Below are 18,786 nucleotides of genomic sequence, written 5' to 3'. Positions count from 1 at the left end.
GGCGGCGGCGGGTCGCCCCGGGGCTCCGGGAGCGGGAGCGGGGCTCGCGGGCCGGGGCGATGGGGCGAGGCCGGGCCGAGGAGGGGGCCGCGGCGGGGGCGGGGCCGCGGCGGGGTGGGGCGCCGGCCGCCTCCCGCTCCCCGGCGGCGCGGGCGGGGACGCAGGCGACGGGCGCCGCGGCCGGCCCACAATGAGGGCAGCGGGCCGCGGTGAGTAAGCCGCGGCCGGCCGGGCCGGGCCACGCGGGCGGCGGCTCTCGGGCAGGTCGGGGCAGGCCGGCGGGCGGGGCGGCGGGGAGCCGAGCCGGGGCCGCGCCGCAGCCAGGAGGACGCCGAGGCCGCCCGCCCGCCCGCCCGCCCGCCCGTCGCGCCCGAGCCCGAGCCGCAGCCGGAGCCGGAGCCGCAGCCGGAGCCGGAGCCCGAGCCGCAGCCCGAGCCGGAGCCCGAGCCGCAGCCCGCCGGCCATGGCGGGGCCGCGGGGCGCGCTGCTGGCCTGGTGCCGCCGCCAGTGCGAGGGCTACGGCGGCGTGGAGATCCGCGACCTGAGCAGCTCCTTCCGGGACGGCCTGGCCTTCTGCGCCATCCTGCACCGGCACCGGCCCGATCTGCTGTGAGTGGCGGGGCGCGCGGGGCGGCGGGCGGGGCGGGGACCGTCACCCCCTTCAGTGACGCGGTGGCAGGCGCCGCCCTGGGACGCAGACCCCGGCCGGGCCAACGGCTCTGGACGCCGGAGACCCCCGACCCGGCACCCCTCCCCCACCGAGCCGCGACCCCGCCCGCTGGGACGCCAGCCCCGGCCAGCCCCGGCCAGCCCAGGGACGCTGACCCGCGCCACCCGGGGAGGTTTCCGCGAAAGGACGCCGAGCCTCGCAGGCCCTGACCCTGCGAAGGAGCGCTGAGCCCCACCTTGGGGACCTGGGCGTCTTTTACGCTAAACTCCTTTCTGGGGACACACAGAGTCCGCCTTTTCCCTACTGGTGCCCAGGACGCACCACCCCAGAGTCTGACTGTAGGAGATCAGACTCTGTCACCCCAAGATAGACTTCTTCCCCAGGTTTGAGCTGATCTGAGAAATGGCAGACTCTGGGGTCGCCCGGTCGGTCCTTTTGTAAAAGAAATTCACACATTAGGGAAATCTACGTCTCTAAGGGGATCCGCCAGAGTAAAGTGTCTCCCTGGGAGGAAGGCTGCTGGGGACTGCTGGCTGCTGGAGAGACCTTCCCTGCTCGACCTTCGCTCGCCACACAATTCGTCCCCTCCCCCAGCCCCAGAAACCCCAGCCCTAGTTCCTTGCTGTCTCTGGATGCTATAGAAGCTTCAATCCCACTCTTAAGTTCTTAGAGCCCCATATTTTATGGGACTCAAGGCTGACATATGTCACTAAGTATAGTTTCTCTTTTGTTTTGTTCAACTATTTTATGTCAATTTAATTTGTAGGCCAGCCAAGAATCTAGAAGGGTGGAGGGAAGCCATCCTCTTCCCCCACACTTCCATAAGGCACTGAGGGCTGATCACCCTGTGGGGCCACTTGCTCTGGAAAGACCAGTGAACTCTCACTTCTGACGCCCCAATGCACCCTTCAGGCACAGAGGAGCCCCTAGATTAATGAATGATTGCTGGATAACAGGAGGCACACCATGCCCCCAAACACCTCCCCAGTTAGGGATCAGGCCTGCCTTCCCAGTGTGTGCCCTGCACCCCTATTGTCCTCAGCAGGGCATGAGGTGGGCTAGAGAAGAGTCAGGCATGTGCCTTGGGAAGACTCAGGTGCACAAGTTCCCATTGAGAACCGTCAATCAGCTTTTCGAGGTTTTGAAGTGACCCCTTCCTGCCTGGAGCTGCCCAGTGAGGTTCTAGTTGGAAAATGTATTCAGTCCCCCTGAGCAATTGGCTTGGGCTGCTGCCTCAACCCTCTCTGCTGGCCCGAACCCTGGAATCTCTTCCTTCCTTTCACTTATTCATTCATAAAACAATAAGTGAAAGTTTATCTGGTGCTCACCATTTCTTTTGCTTTTGGTCTCAATTGCAAATTTTGAATTGAAGTCCTGGTTCTTAGTTCTCTGTGCTTACTGCCTGCTGGCAGGACCCCCTCCTGCTCCAGCCTGGCAGGGCCTGGAGTCTTTCTGTGCTCTTTCACCCCACATCTGCCCTGGCAGGGCTCTGAAAGGATCACCCCGAGAATCGGATGGTACATGCACCCAGTTTACTCTGTGCCTTGTGGCACCGTGTCTGTGGAGATGGGCTGGGCCCAGGAGGAGAGGGTTTTGGGGGTATCAGTATAGAAGGGAACAGATGAGGTGGTGACACAGGTGGCCTGCTGTCCTCCGTGGAGCATGTGACACTATACTTGTGGAGTTCAGGAGCAGGGGCTTGAGGTGGAGGAGAAGGGGCTGGGACTGGACCCTGTGTTGGAGCAGAGGCTGGTGGGGGTCATCTCTTTTGGCTGGGGACCAGTGGCATAGGACAGGGACCAAGCCTAGAGCAAGAATGGACTTGGGTGTCAAACTAACCTGTTTGGTGGCCCTGAGCCTGTTGGCATCCAAGTGAAGGCTCCCTGGTTCTTAGGTTTAGGAAGTCTTTGGGTTCCCCCAGGCATCTGTAAGGTGGGATTGATTCATAAGAATAATGGGGATTGTTTTGAGGATTAAATGAGATAATAAGCATGCAATTAACATTAGTTATTATAAGTGGTGTTATTAGGCAGCAGGGGAGGATGACGGTGTTTTTACTCCTTCATCCAACAAGTACTTCTAGAGTTGTCTTTGCTGGACACTGTACAGGTAGTAGAGACACCAAGCAACAAACCTCAAAACAACTGGATGTGGCAGCACACACATGTAATCCCAGCGGCTTGGGAGGCTGAGACAGGAGGATGGCAAGTTTGAGGCCAGCCTCAGCAACCTAATGAGGCCTTGTCTCAAAAGAAAAGTAAAAAGGCTGAGGATGTGGCTAAATAGTTAAGCACCCCTGGGTTCAATCCCCAGTAGCGGGGGGGGGGGGGGGGGGGAGAGATTGTGTGGAGGAGAGAGGGACTTCTCTCCCAAGAAGAAATCCAGAACCAAACCCAGCCATTAGTTTGCTAGGGAAGCCAGGCCTTAGTGAACAGCCAGTTGCACAGGAGAAGAACTGAGGCCCAGGTCCCACGGGGGGGGGGGGGGGGGGGAGAATGATGGGTAGGGATGGGTCTCTGTGAGCCCAAGGTGTGGGGCTGGGCGTGAGGCCAGAACCGCCTTGTCCAGTGGCTCAGGGCAAGGCCGGTATTGTCCAGTGGTTTCAGCTCCTGGCACTGTGAGCCCTGCCAGGGTGGACCAGTGCTGGCCCAGGCTTCTGTGGGGGAGAAGGTGCTGGCCCTCCCCTCCCCATGCACACATTGCTGAGCTCCCTTGAAGCCAGGGACCATGTGGATTTCATTTTTGTTTCTTTGTCTCCCCTAGAGTCTAGAACTTTCCAGGTGTCACAGATAAGGAGACTGAGTGAAGGGCGTTAAATGACTTGCCTAAAGTCACCCACAGGAGACTTAGTGAAGCAGCTGAGGGTCGAGGCCAGAGTTGGCCAAGGGGATCAGAGCTGGTGCCTGGCCCCCGCCCATGAGCCCCGCCAGGGTTCGCCCGCAGCCTTTCCTTGCCTCCCTCCCCCCACCCGTCCGTGGTCCCTGGACACTGCCTCGGAAAGTGTGGGGTGAGGAGCCGTGGGCTGCTTGCCTGCTCCCTTGTGTCTGGGGGGCCTGCCCCTCACCAAGCCCAGGCTCTGCCAGCCCTCGTACCAGCCTGGGAGCTGGGTGTAGGCTTCCCCAGTTGGGGAAATGAAGGCCGGAAGGACGACAGGCCTGCCCACGGTCACACGGCCTGGCCTGCAGGAGCAGGGACTGAGGTCCAGGACATGGGCCACTTATCTCAGCAGCAGCTTCCAGCCATAGAAGGAAGCAGAAGGCCCCCGTGGGTGGACCCAGGAGAGCTCCCGCAGCCGGAGCAGGGGGGTGGGGTAGGCAAAGGCAGCAGGGGCCTCTCACCTGGCCCACTGAGAAAACCTGGGACCCCCTCACTGTTCCACATCAAAGGAAGTTGTCCCCTGGAGTGACGAGCCAGCTGATGAGGGCCAGGAGCCCTGGAGTGTGTCCCACTTCCACTCTTGTCCAAACTTGTTCTATTTCTGGCCCAGTTAATAAAAGCATTCATCCCTGGGCTGGGCAGGGTTCAGATTCAGTGAGTTGGTGGGACTTGTGTGACTCTGTGACATGACAAGCAGAAGGCCAGAGATCCGTACCAGGGCTGGGTGGTGTCCTCTCTCGAGGCCGCAGTGCCCTCGTTTGTGGAATGGGACAAGTGCCTGCCATAGGGCTGCCTCTCGGATCATGTAAATGAGATGAAGGAGCTCAGCACGGCTCGCACCGAGGCCCTGTCATTGAGGGTGCTTGCCCTGACTCCAGATGGCTTCTAGGAAGAGTCTGGACCTGAAAGCTAGGTCTTGTGTTTTTTTTTTTTTTTTTTTTTTGTAATAGGGATTGAACTCAGGGGTACTGGACCACTGAGCCACATCCCCAGCCCTATTTTATATTTTATTTAGACAACAGGTCTCACTGAGTTGCTTAGCACCTGGCTGGCTGAATTGCTGGGGCTGACTTTGAACTCTCGATCCTCCACCTCCACTTCCACCTCCCTGGGATTATAGGGAAAGCCGGGTCTTAAACCCTCCTTTCCCAGCCATTCCCCAGCCTCTGCCTGCAGGGCGCCGTGGGATGCCCTGGCTCCCTCCTGGCAGGTGCTGGCTGCCTCGGTTTCCTCCTCAGGAGCCCCAGCACACTCCCGAGCTGTCCCCTCCTCTCTGACCAGTGCTCTTCCTTCCTTTGCCTCTTGCAGAGATTTTGATTCACTTTCCAAGGACAATGTCTTTGAGAATAACCGTTTGGTGAGTCCCCGGATGGACGGAAGCCTGGGGGGCGGGCTGGGGGTGAGGGCAGGGGTCTTGCCGGGCGGCTGCCTTAGCATGTGGGGCACAGGTCCTAGAAAAGGCCATGCCTGGCATCAGCCCCCCAGGCCATCCCGTGGGGTTGGGGTGGTCCTAGAGCCACATTGCCCTATCCTACTGCGAGGAGTTAGGCCTGGGTGAGGCATGTCCACTAACTGCCTCTTCGTTGCCTCCTCTGCCGTGACTCGACCTGCCCCCACCCCAGGCCTTCGAAGTGGCTGAAAAGGAGCTGGGCATCCCTGCTCTCCTGGACCCGAATGACATGGTCTCCATGAGTGTCCCTGATTGTCTCAGCATCATGACCTATGTGTCTCAGTACTACAACTACTTTGCCAGTCCTGGCCAAGGTGAGAGGGGACCTGCCTTTGGGAGGCTGGCCCTGCGAGGGCCTGTTCCTGTTTCCTGGTGTAAGCAGGCGACTGGGAGATGGCCACGGCTGTTCACTTAGTCATCAGTTCACACATTTGAATACTTATTGGGGGAAACATCGCTGTGCCAGGCCCGCTGCAGCTGTTGGGCGATTCCTGCTTCTAGTTTGCACAGCCCCACGGGGAGGTGATAACAAGCACAGAAACCAAAACCTGAACCTTTTGTCAGGAGTGCGAGCTCATCCGCTCTGAGAGTTCACCTCCCAGCCCTGACTTCCTGTCTGCAGATGCTTCCCGGTCTTTCTCCTCTAGCAAGACAGTGGCCCTGTCCTGTCGGGCTGTGTGCCATGTCCTCCACGGAGATGACTTCTAAGGCCTGAGAACTGAGAACCTGGGAACTGGGCTGGGGGTGATGAGGCTGCCTCTCTGCTCCAAGCCAGGTGGCTGGGTGTCCTGTGCAGAAACCCCTCCTGGGACAGCTGGGCCTCCCCATCTGCAGAGAGGAAGTGGCCCAGAGAGGGGGAGCAGTGCTCAGGAACACAGCAGAAAAGCTGATCAGCTGGGAGGAGAATCCAGGAGCCCCAAATCCTACTTGGGGTCACTGCTGCCCATGGGTCCTCAGGGCCCCCACTTGGGTCCTGCCTCCTGCCTCTGTTCTCCATTATGGACAGACCCAGCCCATCTGTTAAAAAAGAAAAAAAAAAAAAAGGAGTCAGTGGTTTTATTTTTTTACTAAAAGTAAACATGTTTACTACAGAAAATTTAGAACAAAGAAAAAGCATAAAAATTAAAAGAATTTGTTATTTGCTTCCCCCATGAACAGTAGGGTTGATGTCATAGTGCACAAACTGCATTGTGCATTTTAATAGAAGTCAGAGTGAAAAGACATAGTTCTGGGCGTCCTTAGGTTCTGCACCTGCAGGGTCAACAAACCTCCCGCCAAAATTATTCAAGGGGCTGGGGATGCACTCAGTGGTAGACCATTTGCCTAGCATGCTGGAGGCCCTGGGTTCCATCCCTAGCACTGTAAAGAAAAACAGAACAAAACAAAAAGTTTCGTCTGTATTGAGCAACTACAGACTTTTTTCAGATCATCTTTCCTAAAAAATACTATAGGCCAAGCAGGTGAGGTGGTGCAGTCCTGTAGTCCCATTTACTTTGGGAGCTGAGGCGGAAGGATAGCAAGTTCAAGGCCAGCCTCAGCAATTTAGCAAGGCCCTAAGCAATTTAAGGAGACTATCGGGGATAGAGTGCCCTTGAGTTCAATCCTAGTACCACAAACAAACAGAGGGAAAAAAAAACACAAAAAACAGTAGGACAGCTTTTTACATGACATTTACATTGTGTTACATATTAAAAATAATCTGTAGATGATTTAAAGTCTGCAGTATGATATTTAAAAAATGTACATGCATGGGCTGGGGTTGTGACTCACTAGTAGAGCACTTGCCTAGCACGTGTGGGGCACTGGGTTCGATCCTCAGCACCACATAAAAATAAAATGAAGATATTATGTCCATGTACAACTAAAAAATAAATATTAAAAAATGTACACAGGAGGATGTGCATAGGTTATATGTAAATCATCATTTTATTTAATTTGTTTATTTAAAAAATACTTGTTGGTATCGGGGATTGAACCCAGGGGTGCCTTACCACTGAGCTACATCCCTAGTAGCCAGGGTCTCCCTCAGTTAATTGCTTAGGGCCTCGATAAGTTGTTGAGGCTGATCTTGAACTTGAGATCCTCCTGCTTGGATTACAGGTGTGAGAACCCCTGCACCCACTCCGTCACCATTTTAGATAAGGGGCTTGTGCCGGTGGGAATTTTGGCATCTGCACCCAAAACTACTGCACTTCTAGGCACCGCCGTCTTGGTGAGGCAGTCTAGCTGGAGTGGAGATTCAGAGCGTGGACTCAGGAGTTCCCCTCTGGGTGACAGCGATTTCACCTCCCTTTCTCAGCCTCTCCTCTTTTTTAATGCTACAGGGATTGAACCTGGGGTGCTCAACCACTGAGCCACGTCCCCAGTCCTTTTTTAGTTTTTTTATTTAGAGACAGGGTCCTGCTAAGTTGCTTAGGAACTCACTAAATTGCTGAGGCTGGTTTTGAACTTGTTCTCTTCCTGTCCCAGCCCCCCTGAGTTGCTGGGATTACCGGTGTGTGCCACTGTGCCCCGTATCAGTTTCCCCTTGGCAATGGGATAATAGTGCCCATCTAGCCAGGCACAGTGGTGCTCATCTGTGATCCCAGTTACTCCGGAAGCTGAGGCAGGAGAATGGTGAGATTAAGGTCAGCCTCAGCAACTTGTTGAGACCCTGTCTCAAAATATAAAATAAAAAGGGCTGAGGATGCAGCTTAGTGGTTGGCTATTTAGCCCTGGGTTCAACCCCCCAATACTACCAAAAACAAAACAAAACAAAACAAAACAAAAAACCCTAAAAACTAGATTATTGATGGTCCTTGATTTAGGATGATTCAACTTGATTTTTCAATTTTTCTGTGGTATGAAAGCAATATGCATTCTGTAGAAACTGTTTTCCTAGTTTTGAATTTTGCCCTTTTTCTGAGCCAGGAACAGCTGGTACTCTACAGTGTGTTGTGTTGCTAAGCTGTGATGTCCCGGAGGTTGGGGTAATAAATGAATTTCTGACTTAGGAAATTTCCAAGGTGTGATGTGTTTATCGGGGCACAAGCCCCATTTTAAGCGTGGGAGAACTTGTGTCCCTTTATTCTGCTGATCCCTGTTTCTCTTGCTTAATGATCAGGATTTATGAATGGACTGTGACCTGAATCTCAACTTACCTCCCAGTTTCCTTGTACCAAGTCCTTCCTGCAGACCCCTCCTGGGGGACCTGCAGGGTGGGTGTGCCCTGGTGGGCTCTCTGCTTCCCTGCGGGGGTTCTCATTGAGAAGGGTACAACTGGTACCTCTAAGTAAGACCATTTTTCTCCCATCTGTTGCTCCAGCAGAGGAAACAGCGATGCGTTCCAACCCCGGAGGCAAAGCTGGCTGGTGGCTCCCCAGCTCCTGTACTGAGCTTTCTGGGCCAGGGAAGGGGTTTCAGGGGTGATTTTTGACCAGACTGACTTTCAGTGAACTTGGTAACTTTGGATCCCACTGTGTTTAGCTTGTGTGGGGGGCTTGAGGGTGCCAGTGACCGTGGGCACATCAGGTGACCCCTGCCTGGCCAGGGAGTCGGGGCTTGAGTGTAGGAAGCCCCGCAGTCATGGGAATCCGCAGGGGGGCACCTGTCCACAGGGTGCAGGGCAAGTGTCCTCAGGAGGAGGCCCAGAAGCCCCGTGTGGCTTCCTGGGCCTCTGTCCGTGGGCTTGACTGCTCCCTGCCCCAGCTGCAGTCCTGTTGGGTTTCTTGCGCGTCTTTGAGCGTCACGTCCCGTCCCTGCTGAGCGGCTCCTTGCTGGTCTGCCCCTGCCTCCCTCCTGGTGGGCTCCCTCCTGCCCAAGCTCCTGTCTCCAGTTTTGCCTTCTCCAGGTGGACATTCCTGCTGCCCACCTCATGCTAGTGTACAGATTCTTCAGAGCTGGAGTGGGGCCAGGGCCTCGTGCACACTAAGTGCAGGCTCCACCACTGAGCCCCGCCCCGGTCCCCAAGAGCTGCCTTACCCGCTTCTTTCTCCTGTGGACCATCTTTGTCTTGTTCATGGCTGTGCAGCCCCAGCACCTGGCACTTTCCCACACATTTAAGCAAATATTTGTTGAGTCCCTACTATGTGCCAGGCCTGTGACAGCTGCTGGGGAGACCACTAAGAGGGTTCAGGCTCAGGACTTACATTATAATGAGGAGGGCGAAAGGGAGAATAGATCAGTAAGTCGTATCATTTCAAGGATTAAATAAGGAGCAGGATGAAGAGCAATGGGGGAAACGGGGTGCAGGGGCGCATGCTTGTAATTCCAGATACTGGAGAGGCTGAGGCTGGAGGATCAAAATTTAAGGCCAGCCTGGACAAGTAAGCGAGTCCCTATCTCAAAACAACAACAAAACAAAACAGAATAAAAAAAAGTGGGGGACTGGGGCTGTAGCTCAGTGGTCAAGCACTTGCCTAGCATCTGTGAGGCACTGGGTTTGATCCTCAGCACCACATGAAAGTAAAATAAAGGTATTGTGTCCATGTACAATTAAAAAAAGTATTTTAAAAAAGGGGGTGGCTGAGGATGTGGCTCAGTGGCTCAGTGACCCCTGGATTCAGTCCCTAGTACTGAAAAACAAGCAAACTAACCAAAAAACAGTTTTGGGAGGCTGAGGCAGGAGGATTAATTGGAGCCTGGGAGAAGGCCAGCTGGGTAATACAGCAAGACCTCATCTCAAAAGAAGGAAAGAAAAAAAAAAGCTGCGTGTGGTGGCTCATGTCTGTGATCCCAGTGGCTCCGGAGGCTGAGGCAGGAGGATCACAAGTTCAAAGTCAGCCTCAGTAACTAAGAAGGTCCTAAGCACCTTAATGAGACCCTGTCTCAAAATAGAAAATAAAAAGGGCTAGGGATGTGGCTCGGTGGTTAAAACCCCCTGGGTTCAATCCCAAAAGTAATAAGGGGAGGGAGTGGCATCTCAGATGGGCGGTCAGGGAGGGCCTGATCTCTTAAAGGAGGAGGAGGCCCAGGTGGCCCTGTGAAAATCCTGGTGGGGGGAATGTTGCTGGCCGGGGTAGCAGGGGGCATGTGCTGCTGTGAGTGATGCGGAGGAGGCGGGCAGGATGCAGAGCAGGTCTTGGAGGGACTGGCTGAGGCTGCTGGGCTTCCAAACCTTTGAGGGTGACTCACAGTAAGGACGTTTCCTGGCACGCTCCCAGGCCACGCACACGTATGTAACTGAAACGAGTTTTAGGAAACAGTTCTTCCCCTTAGAACATGTGATGCACTTTACAACATGCAGATATTTTCTGTTCTGTTCCGTCTTGTGAACGTGCTGGTGGACATCTCCTTAGTGCTTTGAGATGTGTTCAGGGGCCTGACGTTTGGTCAGTGCATTGTAGATGATAAGGCCGTTGTGGTTAGATTTTTAAAATATCATCAGTGGCCTTTTCTTGGGTACACAGTTCTGTGGACTTGGGGTTTGTTTTAATCCTGGGGTCCAGAGCAGGTGTTCATTTAACATGTGCTGTAGCAGGAAGGAGCTGGGTCCCAGGGAGCCTTGGGTGGGGGTTGTCCTCTCTGAGGGGCAGTGGGCAGGGTTCTGAGCTGCATCTGCTCACCTGTGAGGTGAGCAGTGGCCACAGGAGAGGCAGCATCCCCAGCCACCAGGCTGGCACCAGAGGCATTTTGCTTTCCCCTCTCCAACCCCTCGCTGGCCTGGGAAGGAAACTGCCCTCCTGCCGGCAGCGTCCCTCGATGATTCTCTGATCGTCCTGTTGTCCTATGGGCTGTGCGCAGTAGTCACTACTGTCCCCCTTTTACGGGGCTCAGTGAGGTTAGGTGGCCTGTCCTTAGCACATGACTTGCAAGTGAAGGTGCTCCTGGCCTGTGATGGGGGAGCCTCCTTTGGTCCTGTGGTGCCTCAGGGTTGAAGGCTTCGAGCTGACCTCTTTGGGCAGGGCGGGGCCTCCAGCGGCTGCAGGATCCCCACCTGCCTCAGGCACCTTTCCTGTCTCTTGGCAGGTGGCATCTCACCCCCCAGGAAGGACCTGGCACCCTCCCCCCCACCCTCTGCAACACCCACTGTGGCGGAACCAGGAGACAAGGGCCAGGTATGCAGATGCCTGGGTGCAGAGTGGGGACAACTGGGGGACAACTGCAGTGACACATGCTCCAGAGAGAGCCAGGCCCAAGTGGGTCCCCAGGGAGGCTACGTGGGACTGAGACTAGCAAGGGTCATTCTATAGGTGGACCCAAGTCTCAGGCATGCTCAAGGTCACAGTGCTGGGCAGGAGAGACGTTGGGACTTAAACCTGCAGCTCTAGGAGGGAAGACGGGCAGATGAGGCGAATTAAGAGACAGCCTTCAAGGAGGGCCTCCGAGGGAAGGGGAGGCCTTCACAGGGCACTGCTTTTCCTGGGGGCAGGAATCCTCAGAAACCAGAAGTCAGGTTTTCTGTTTCACCCTAGCTCCATGACCTTGACAAATCTTCCCCCTTTCCGGGCTTTGGCTTCCTCATCTGGGGCACAGTGACAGGATCCCCTCACTGCCCTCTTGGGTTCTGATCCTTCCCTGTTACCACCATGAAGCTCGGTGCACACTTTAGGGACAGTGGCCATGACAGGGAAGGAGAAGGGGCGTGTTCTGTTCTGAACGGCATGGCTGGTGACTGTACCCATTCCCTGCAGGGCAAGGAGCTCCCCCCAGGCAGCCTGTCGGAGCAGGCCCCCCAGCGGGCCCCCAGCAGCACCTGTGCGGCCTGCCAGCAGCACGTGCATCTGGTGCAGCGGTACCTGGCAGAGGGCAGGCTGTACCATCGGCATTGCTTTCGGTGAGTGTAGGGGTCATGCACGTCCCTTGTCACCCTGGATTTATTTTGAGTTAGGTCTCACTAAGTTGCCCAGGCTGGCCTTGAACTTGGGTCCTTCTGCCTCAGCTTCCTGAATCACTGGGATTACAGGTGCACGTCACTGTGTCCGGCTGTGCCAGGCATCTTGATGGGCTCTGGGCTAGAGCGTCTGACTTATTCCCATTTTACTGAGGAGCAAACTAAGGCTTAGTAATGGGAAAGACCTGCTCAGTCACATAATTAGATCAAAATCTCGTGACCAACATGGTTGGAGCTCAGGGTTTCTGCTGCAGTGCCCTAGCTCTTGAGGACAACCACTTGACTAACGAAAAGCATAGACTTGAAAGCCATTGGGAAAAGAAAAAAGTTTTATTTTATTTTTTAATATTTATTTTTTTAGTTCTTGGTGGACACAACATCTTTGTTTGTATGTGGTGCTGAGGATCGAACCCGGGCCGCACGCATGCCAGGCGAGCGCGCTACCGCTTGAGCCACATCCCCAGACCCAGAAAAAAGTTTTTAAAAAAACCCCAATAACAACTTGCTTTAAGTTGGCTCTCTGGTGCAAGCCAGTTTTAAGGAAGTAGAATATAACAAGCAAGGAAAATGCAAAAACTTAGTGAAAACCTTTTTTTTTTTTTAGTGCTGTCTTGGGGATGTACCCCAGGGCTTTGTACATGCTAGGCAAATGCTCCACCACTGAGCTGCACCCCCAGCCCCCAAACATTTTATGTTAGAAAAAAGAAACCGGAGGGGCTGGGGATATGGCTCAAGCGGTAGCGTGCTCGCCTAACGTGCAGCCCGGGTTCCATCCCCAGCACCACATACAAACAAAGATGTTGTGTCCGCCGAAAACAAAACAAAAAAATATTAAAAAAAGAAAAAAAAGAACGGAAAGGAAAATTGAAAATATGTAGTCAAGGGCAGCCATGCTTGGAATTCCAGCACGTACTGGATCTGGTTTGGTGCCTGTACATATGAGTACAGCCCCAGGCCCAGGGAAACAGGCTACATCAATACAGTCACATCTGGTCACCTAGGCAGCATTTGAGAAACTCTTTACAGTGACTCTTAGTAAAACATGCTTTTGACATTGGTGACTTGGTGTAAATACCTGAAATGAAACTCTTGTCAATAGTCGCACACACAGAATAAGAGGCTCATAAAGCAGTGTTTATCCTTGCTTGCATTATTTACTGATATATTTTATTCTGATTTATTAAAAACAAATAAACCTGAGACTGGGGGGTATAGCTTGGTGGCTGCACAATTATGAGGCCTTGGCTTTGATCCCCAGTACTGTGAGGGAAAAAGAAGGGAAAAAACCAACCAACCCACAATAAACAAACCTGGCTGGTTTCGAACCACCCAGTTGATTCCCTGGGCCTAGTGGGTGGCAGCCCCCGGAGGTACTTCTGGGGCAAACCTTTGCTTCTTCCTCTTGCAGCACAAACTGAAAGTGTGTTTCACAAGTGCTTTGCTGATTGTGTTGTTCCCATGTGTCTCCGACAGTTACCGTTTTCTTTTTGATCTGGGAACACCCAAGTCCTGGGCTGGATGCACGGGGCAGTTGGTGAAGGGAGGAGGGAGCAGCCTGGGCCTCTGCAGTGCCTGGCGAAACCTGTCCTGTCCCCCTTGCAGGTGTCGGCGGTGCTCCAGCACCCTGCTGCCCGGGGCTTACCAGAGCGGACCTGAGGAGGGCACCTTTGTGTGTGCAGAGCGCTGTACCAGGCTAGGCCCAGGGGGGTGGCCAGGGACCAGGCCTGGACCCCCCTCACAGCCAAAGCAGCAGCAGCTCCCAGAAGAAGCCAAGCATGGCGGCGAGGGAGGCTGCCCCAGCCCGAGTGTGGCTGCAGGGCCTGAGGCCGAGGGACCCAAGGCCAGCCCTGAGGCCCGGCCGCAGATCCCCACCAAGCCCCCAGTTCCCGGCAAACCCCAGGAACTGGCCAGCCCCCCAGCCAGCCGGCCCACGCCTGCGCCCAGGAAGTCCTCTGAGAGCACAGCCTTGACGCCCCCGACGCCCCGGCCCCGGTCCAGCCTGCAGCAGGACAGCCCGGTGGAGCAGGGCGACAGCGGCCTCGTGAATGGTGAGCGGGGTGCAGCGGGCAGGGTGGCCCTGTGTCTGGGCCTTGAGTGTCTGTGTGCACCTGGGCGCATCCGGGAGCCACTTTCTCCACTTGGGCCTGCATACACTGTGAGTGTGTCCTGAGCTTGGTATTCCCACAGCCAGCAGCCACCGCAAGCCCCTGAGCCAAGCTGTTCCCGGAGCCAGTGCAGCTCTCACGGGCAGAGTGAGGCCCGCCTCTCCCCTGCCCCGTCCTGCGTGTTGGTTGTGTCAGTCTTGTGTTCCAGGGTGTGTAGGAGTGTTTGCTGTGTGCGCCTGTGTGTCCTGAGTGTCCTGGGGACTTTGAGCTGGCGTCATTCCCGTGCCCTGGGTAGTCCCGAGGCACGCTCCCCGGTGACCTCACGTGCCCAGCCTCTGCGTGTGGCCAAGCCTGGCCTGGGAGAACTGAGGGACTGGGAGAAGGTGGGGGTCAGGCAGCTCTGAGTTAGTCTGAACTGCAGTGGAAACCCCTGCCCACCCTCCGGGTCCTCCCCTCACCCCGTGTTGCACACATTCCCAAAGGATCTCCCGGGGTTTCCAGGAGCACATGGAAAGAAAGGAGGCTCCTATAACCCGGATGCACTGGCCTCCCTGGGACTCACCAGAAGTTCTGCTTGTTCATTCCGCTTGTTCGTTCCGCTCTGTGCTCCCGAGGGCTGGCTTAGGGGCTGGGCACTAGGGACAGATACTGTTCAGACCTCCTTGTGCCCTCCAGTGTTGAGGAGGAGAGAGGCAGACTCAGGTGCCTAGGAGAGTGCAGGATCTTGTTGAGAGGGGTGACCCTGGGAGTCAGGGGAGGCTTCCAGGAGGAGGTGGCACCTGGGCTAAAGTGACATGCTGTTTCTGGCCCACACTGGGAATCGATCTGAAGGGACTTGGGTTCTCTTCTCAACTGAAATATAGACGGAGTCTCGGGAGGCCTGGCCTTGTCCACCGGACCATTCTCCTGGTCACCTTCAGTGCTTATCTAATCTCTCTGAGGGCTGGGCAGGGGAGGTACCTGGGTGCAGGGGAGGTTGTCATGGCCACCTGGGGTCTATGACCTCCCAGGTGGGAAGGAAGGGCACTCCTCAGCAAGGCCAGCTCTCTGGCTGGCTCTGGGGGCCCCTCTCTGCTGCCCATGAAGGTCTGGCTCACGGTCCTTTCCCATCTAGGAAGACTGCAGGACCCTCCTGTCCCCAAGCCGAGAGGGACACCCAAACTGATAGACAGGTAAGCTGGCCCACGAGAGGCTTTCTGCCATGGAGGTCTTGGTGGGAACGGGGCCCCTGGGGCCTGGGTGGGGCTGGGTTCCTGGGGTGGGCAGGTGGGCTTGTCTGGTGGGCAGGAGAGCTGGGCCCCCTGCCCCTTCCCCCATGGCTGCCTGGGGATTCCCACTGCCACTGCCTGACCTGCTCCCGTGGGGACAGCTGCCTCTGGAATCCCTTCCCCTTCCCCAACCTCCAGATCCTCCCTAATACGGAGACCAGGCCTTGGAGACCGAGGCCTTGTTCATAGAGTAGAAAGGCCTGGAGCAGTCAGCTTGGTGCTCGGCTCTCCGTTCCCCGACCCTGCAGGGGGGACCTGTTTCCGACTCTTCTTCAGGAGCCGGGCTTTGGTGGTGGGTTGGGAGGGAGGTGGCCCAGCTGTCCTAGTGGTCAATGTTTATGGAGCTCCTGGGCATGAGCCTCATTGGATTCTTACAACAGCCCAAGAGGTGTCATCGCCCCATTTAGCAAATGAGGAGATTGACACCTAGAGGGGCCAGGTGACTGTGTTCCCGTGTTCCCCAGACCCCTGGTTTCTTCTTTTCCTGGCTGTGTGACTTGAGGGTCGGCTCTTTCTGCGCCTCAGGGTGCCTAGCTGGGATGTGACTGTAAGAGTTCCTTTCATCCTTGGGCCCAGACTGGCCCCTGGGCTGGGAAGCTCCTCATTGCTCTCCTTTAACATGGACTTGAAACTGTGCCAGGAAGACAGAAGACTGACCACTGCCTTCACCTCTGCTTCCTGGCCTCTCTCCAGGACGCCAGCCCCCAGGAAGGACCCCCCATGGATCACACTGGTTCAGGCAGAGACAAAGAAGAAGCCAGCCCCGCTGCCTCCCAGCAGCAGCCCTGGGCCACCAAGCCTGGCTCTGGCCAGCAGGCAGGCGGAGAATGGGGCCATGGTGGAGGGCCCCGAGCCCAGGCCCTACAACCCCTTTGAGGAGGATGAAGAAGAGGAGGAGTCACTCCCTGCAGCGCCCAGCCCGGTGCCCGGCCCTGCCCTGGCCCACCCAGAGTCCACACCCAAGTCCCTGCACCCTTGGTATGGCATCACCCCCACCAGCAGCCCCAAGACGAAGAAGCGCCCCGCCCCCCGAGTGCCCAGCTCATCTCCACTCAGTGAGTACCCCCCTGCCCCGCAGCTGCCTGACCCTTGCATAGGCCCGGGCTGGGCGGTGTGGTCAGGGCGGCTCTCCAGGCCAGGGACCCTGTGTGGTTCGCAGTCTCCTTCTGTTGAACCCTAGAGGAGCCTGTGAGGCCGTGTCACGATTGCCTCTTTGCAGGTGAGGACACGGGCACAGAGAGGATTAGTGATTTTCCCCGGGCCTCGCAGTATTGAAGCGAGGAAGGCAGGATTTGAAGATGTGAGGGCAGCTGGCTCTAGGGGTCTTTTTTTGTGTGTGTGGTACAGGGGATGACGCCCAAGGCCTTGCCCATGATGGGCAAGTGTTCTACCACTGAGCTACAGCCGCAGCCCTTTTTGACTTTGAGACAACACCTTGAGTTGCCCAGGCTGGCCTTGAAGGTGCCCTTGGTGCCTTGGTCTCTTGGATTCCAGGTGTACACCGCCGCTCCAGATCCTGAGTCCATACTCTTGATGAGGGCCCAAGGGAGTACCTGGCGCAGGCCAGGCCAGGCCCCTCAGGGCACATGGTAGGGGTCGGCTCTCACCCCAACTTGCTCAGACACTGTCACTGTGTCGTTGAGACTGGGAGCTGTTCCTTCCCTACATCTGTCTTCAGTCTTCCCCTCTGGGACGTGGGCAGGGCTGGCTCCAGGGTGCTGGGCCTCTGCCCTCCCTGAGCCTCCTTCCTGGGCACGCTGCATCCTGGGCTCTCCGGTCTCCCAGGTTTCCTGTGCTCTTGGCCACCTGCTTTCTCTGCTGGCGTCTGGGCCTCTGAGAACTCAGGGGACCACTCAGATGGTGGGGCTAAGAGCGTTAGAGATGCTCACAGGCAGGTGCCCAGGGGTCTCAACCCTGGGAGGCACCAGTGGTGCTTGGGCTGCCCAGGGGGAGACGGTGGGCAGGCTCTGGGTGAGCTGAGGGGCATGAACTTGGATTGGCCACAGCTGTGTTCAAGGCCAGCCCTTATGGGGACAAGTGCCCTCTCCTCTGAGTCTGTTGCTTCTTTTGGAAAGTGGGGATGAGGGACTTGGAGACTTGGTCTCTGTCGTCGGTAGGAGGATGCCCAGCAGTGGTGCCTACCAGTGCTTGGGCCAGAGCTGGCCATAGCCAGGGCTGCTGCCCCTGCCTCTCTGCTGTGTCCCTCCCACAGAGCAGGTTGGAGACGGGGAGGCTAGCCTCACTTTTCTGGCCTTCCCCTGCAGCAGTCTCCCCTCCCCTTCCCAGTAGCTTGCCTGGGGGTGGCTCGGGCATGCTGGGAGGCGGTGGGGGGTGGCGGCGGCAGTGCTACTGCAGGAGAGGAAGGGTCTCAGATGTGTCACGAGGCAGTGCACCCCAGCACAAGGTCTGACGATGGGAAACCTGTGACTTGGTCCTGCCGTAGGTTTGTGTCTTGTGGGCCCGCGCCCATGCGTTTGGGGAGGGGCTGGGTGTCCTGGGTTGCTGGCAGCTCTGGGGCAGGGATCCTGTCGGGTGAGGCTGAAGGCCTGCCCAGCGGGTCACACGAGGTCACGTGGCATTCATTCACAGCTCTCCACGCCTCCCGCCTCTCCCGCTCGGAGCCCCCCTCGGCCACGCCGTCGCCGGCCCTCAGTGTGGAGAGCCTGTCCTCCCAGAGCTCAGGCCAGGCTGCCAGCGCCGAGCTCCTGGAGCCGCCCGCCGTGCCCAAGAGCTCCTCGGAGCCTGCTGTCCACGCCCCCGACACCCCCGGCACCCCTGGGAGCTCTGCCAGCCTCTCCGCCGACTCCTCCCTGTCTTCTTCTGGGGAGACGGTGCAGCCCAGCACGGAGCGGACACCACAGGCCAGGACCAGGGGCAGCCCAAGTCCCCTGCCAGCCAAGCCCTGCAGTGGGGCCACCCCCACCCCTCTCTTGCTGGTTGGAGACAGGAGCCCTGCACCTTCCCCGGGAAGCGCGTCCCCACAGCTGCAGGTGAAGGTGAGTGTCCACCCCCACTCTCCCTCCACCAGCTGCGTCCTCTCTCATGGACATGGGTCTGGTCTCCAGGCAAGAATGTCCAGGGCCTGCCGTTTATGCTGGCTCCTGACTTCTCGAGTGGCCTTGGCTATGTCCAGCAAGCCACTCCCACCCTATGCAGTGAGGCACGAATCCCTCTGTCCATCCCCTGTCCATTTGTTCATCTGTCCACTCATTTGGCCATCTGTGTACTGAATGTCCAGCGCCCGTGTACCTGTGTCCTAGGCCTGGGTGCTGAACCCCTGGGACCATCCACCCCAGACTTCGTGCACACGGCCCGTCCACCCCTCCTCCGCTCCCGCTTGGCGGCTGTCGGGCTGGGGTCGAAATGGCGTTCAGACCCTGACTTGCCCTGGGGGGCTCATGGGCTGCTCAGGGAGACATGACTCGGATTGTTCTAGAAGGTGATCTGGGGTAGAACAGAGGGAAGGGACCCACCTGCCGGCCGCGGAGGTGATGTGGGCGAGGGCGGTCCCCAGCCAGGTTGGGGAGGCGCTCAGATGACCGCGGTGCTGTGGGTAGGGTTGGCAGTGGCAGGGTCAGCCCCTGACAGGCTGCAGGGCTCAGGAC

General features: G+C 56.9%; 1 protein-coding gene across 1 annotated transcript in view; it reads left to right on the top strand.

Moving 5' to 3' along the window:
• The first annotated feature begins 396 nt into the window (after positions 1-396).
• Micall1 (MICAL like 1) overlaps positions 397-18,786 on the top strand; it is a 30,111-nt gene continuing 11,721 nt past the window's right edge. The window contains exons 1-9 of the mRNA XM_078052758.1: positions 397-609; positions 4,856-4,904; positions 5,170-5,311; positions 10,944-11,032; positions 11,609-11,751; positions 13,411-13,856; positions 15,028-15,085; positions 15,875-16,236; positions 17,771-18,177. Coding sequence (XP_077908884.1) covers positions 464-609; positions 4,856-4,904; positions 5,170-5,311; positions 10,944-11,032; positions 11,609-11,751; positions 13,411-13,856; positions 15,028-15,085; positions 15,875-16,236; positions 17,771-18,177 — 1,842 coding nt within the window. The 5' untranslated portion in view covers positions 397-463. The remainder of the gene's footprint in view (positions 610-4,855; positions 4,905-5,169; positions 5,312-10,943; positions 11,033-11,608; positions 11,752-13,410; positions 13,857-15,027; positions 15,086-15,874; positions 16,237-17,770; positions 18,178-18,786) is intronic.

The sequence above is a fragment of the Ictidomys tridecemlineatus genome, chromosome 6 (genome assembly GCF_052094955.1).
Source record: "Ictidomys tridecemlineatus isolate mIctTri1 chromosome 6, mIctTri1.hap1, whole genome shotgun sequence".
Classification (NCBI taxonomy): Eukaryota; Metazoa; Chordata; class Mammalia; order Rodentia; family Sciuridae; genus Ictidomys; species Ictidomys tridecemlineatus.
This window is presented reverse-complemented; position numbering and strand designations above follow the sequence as displayed.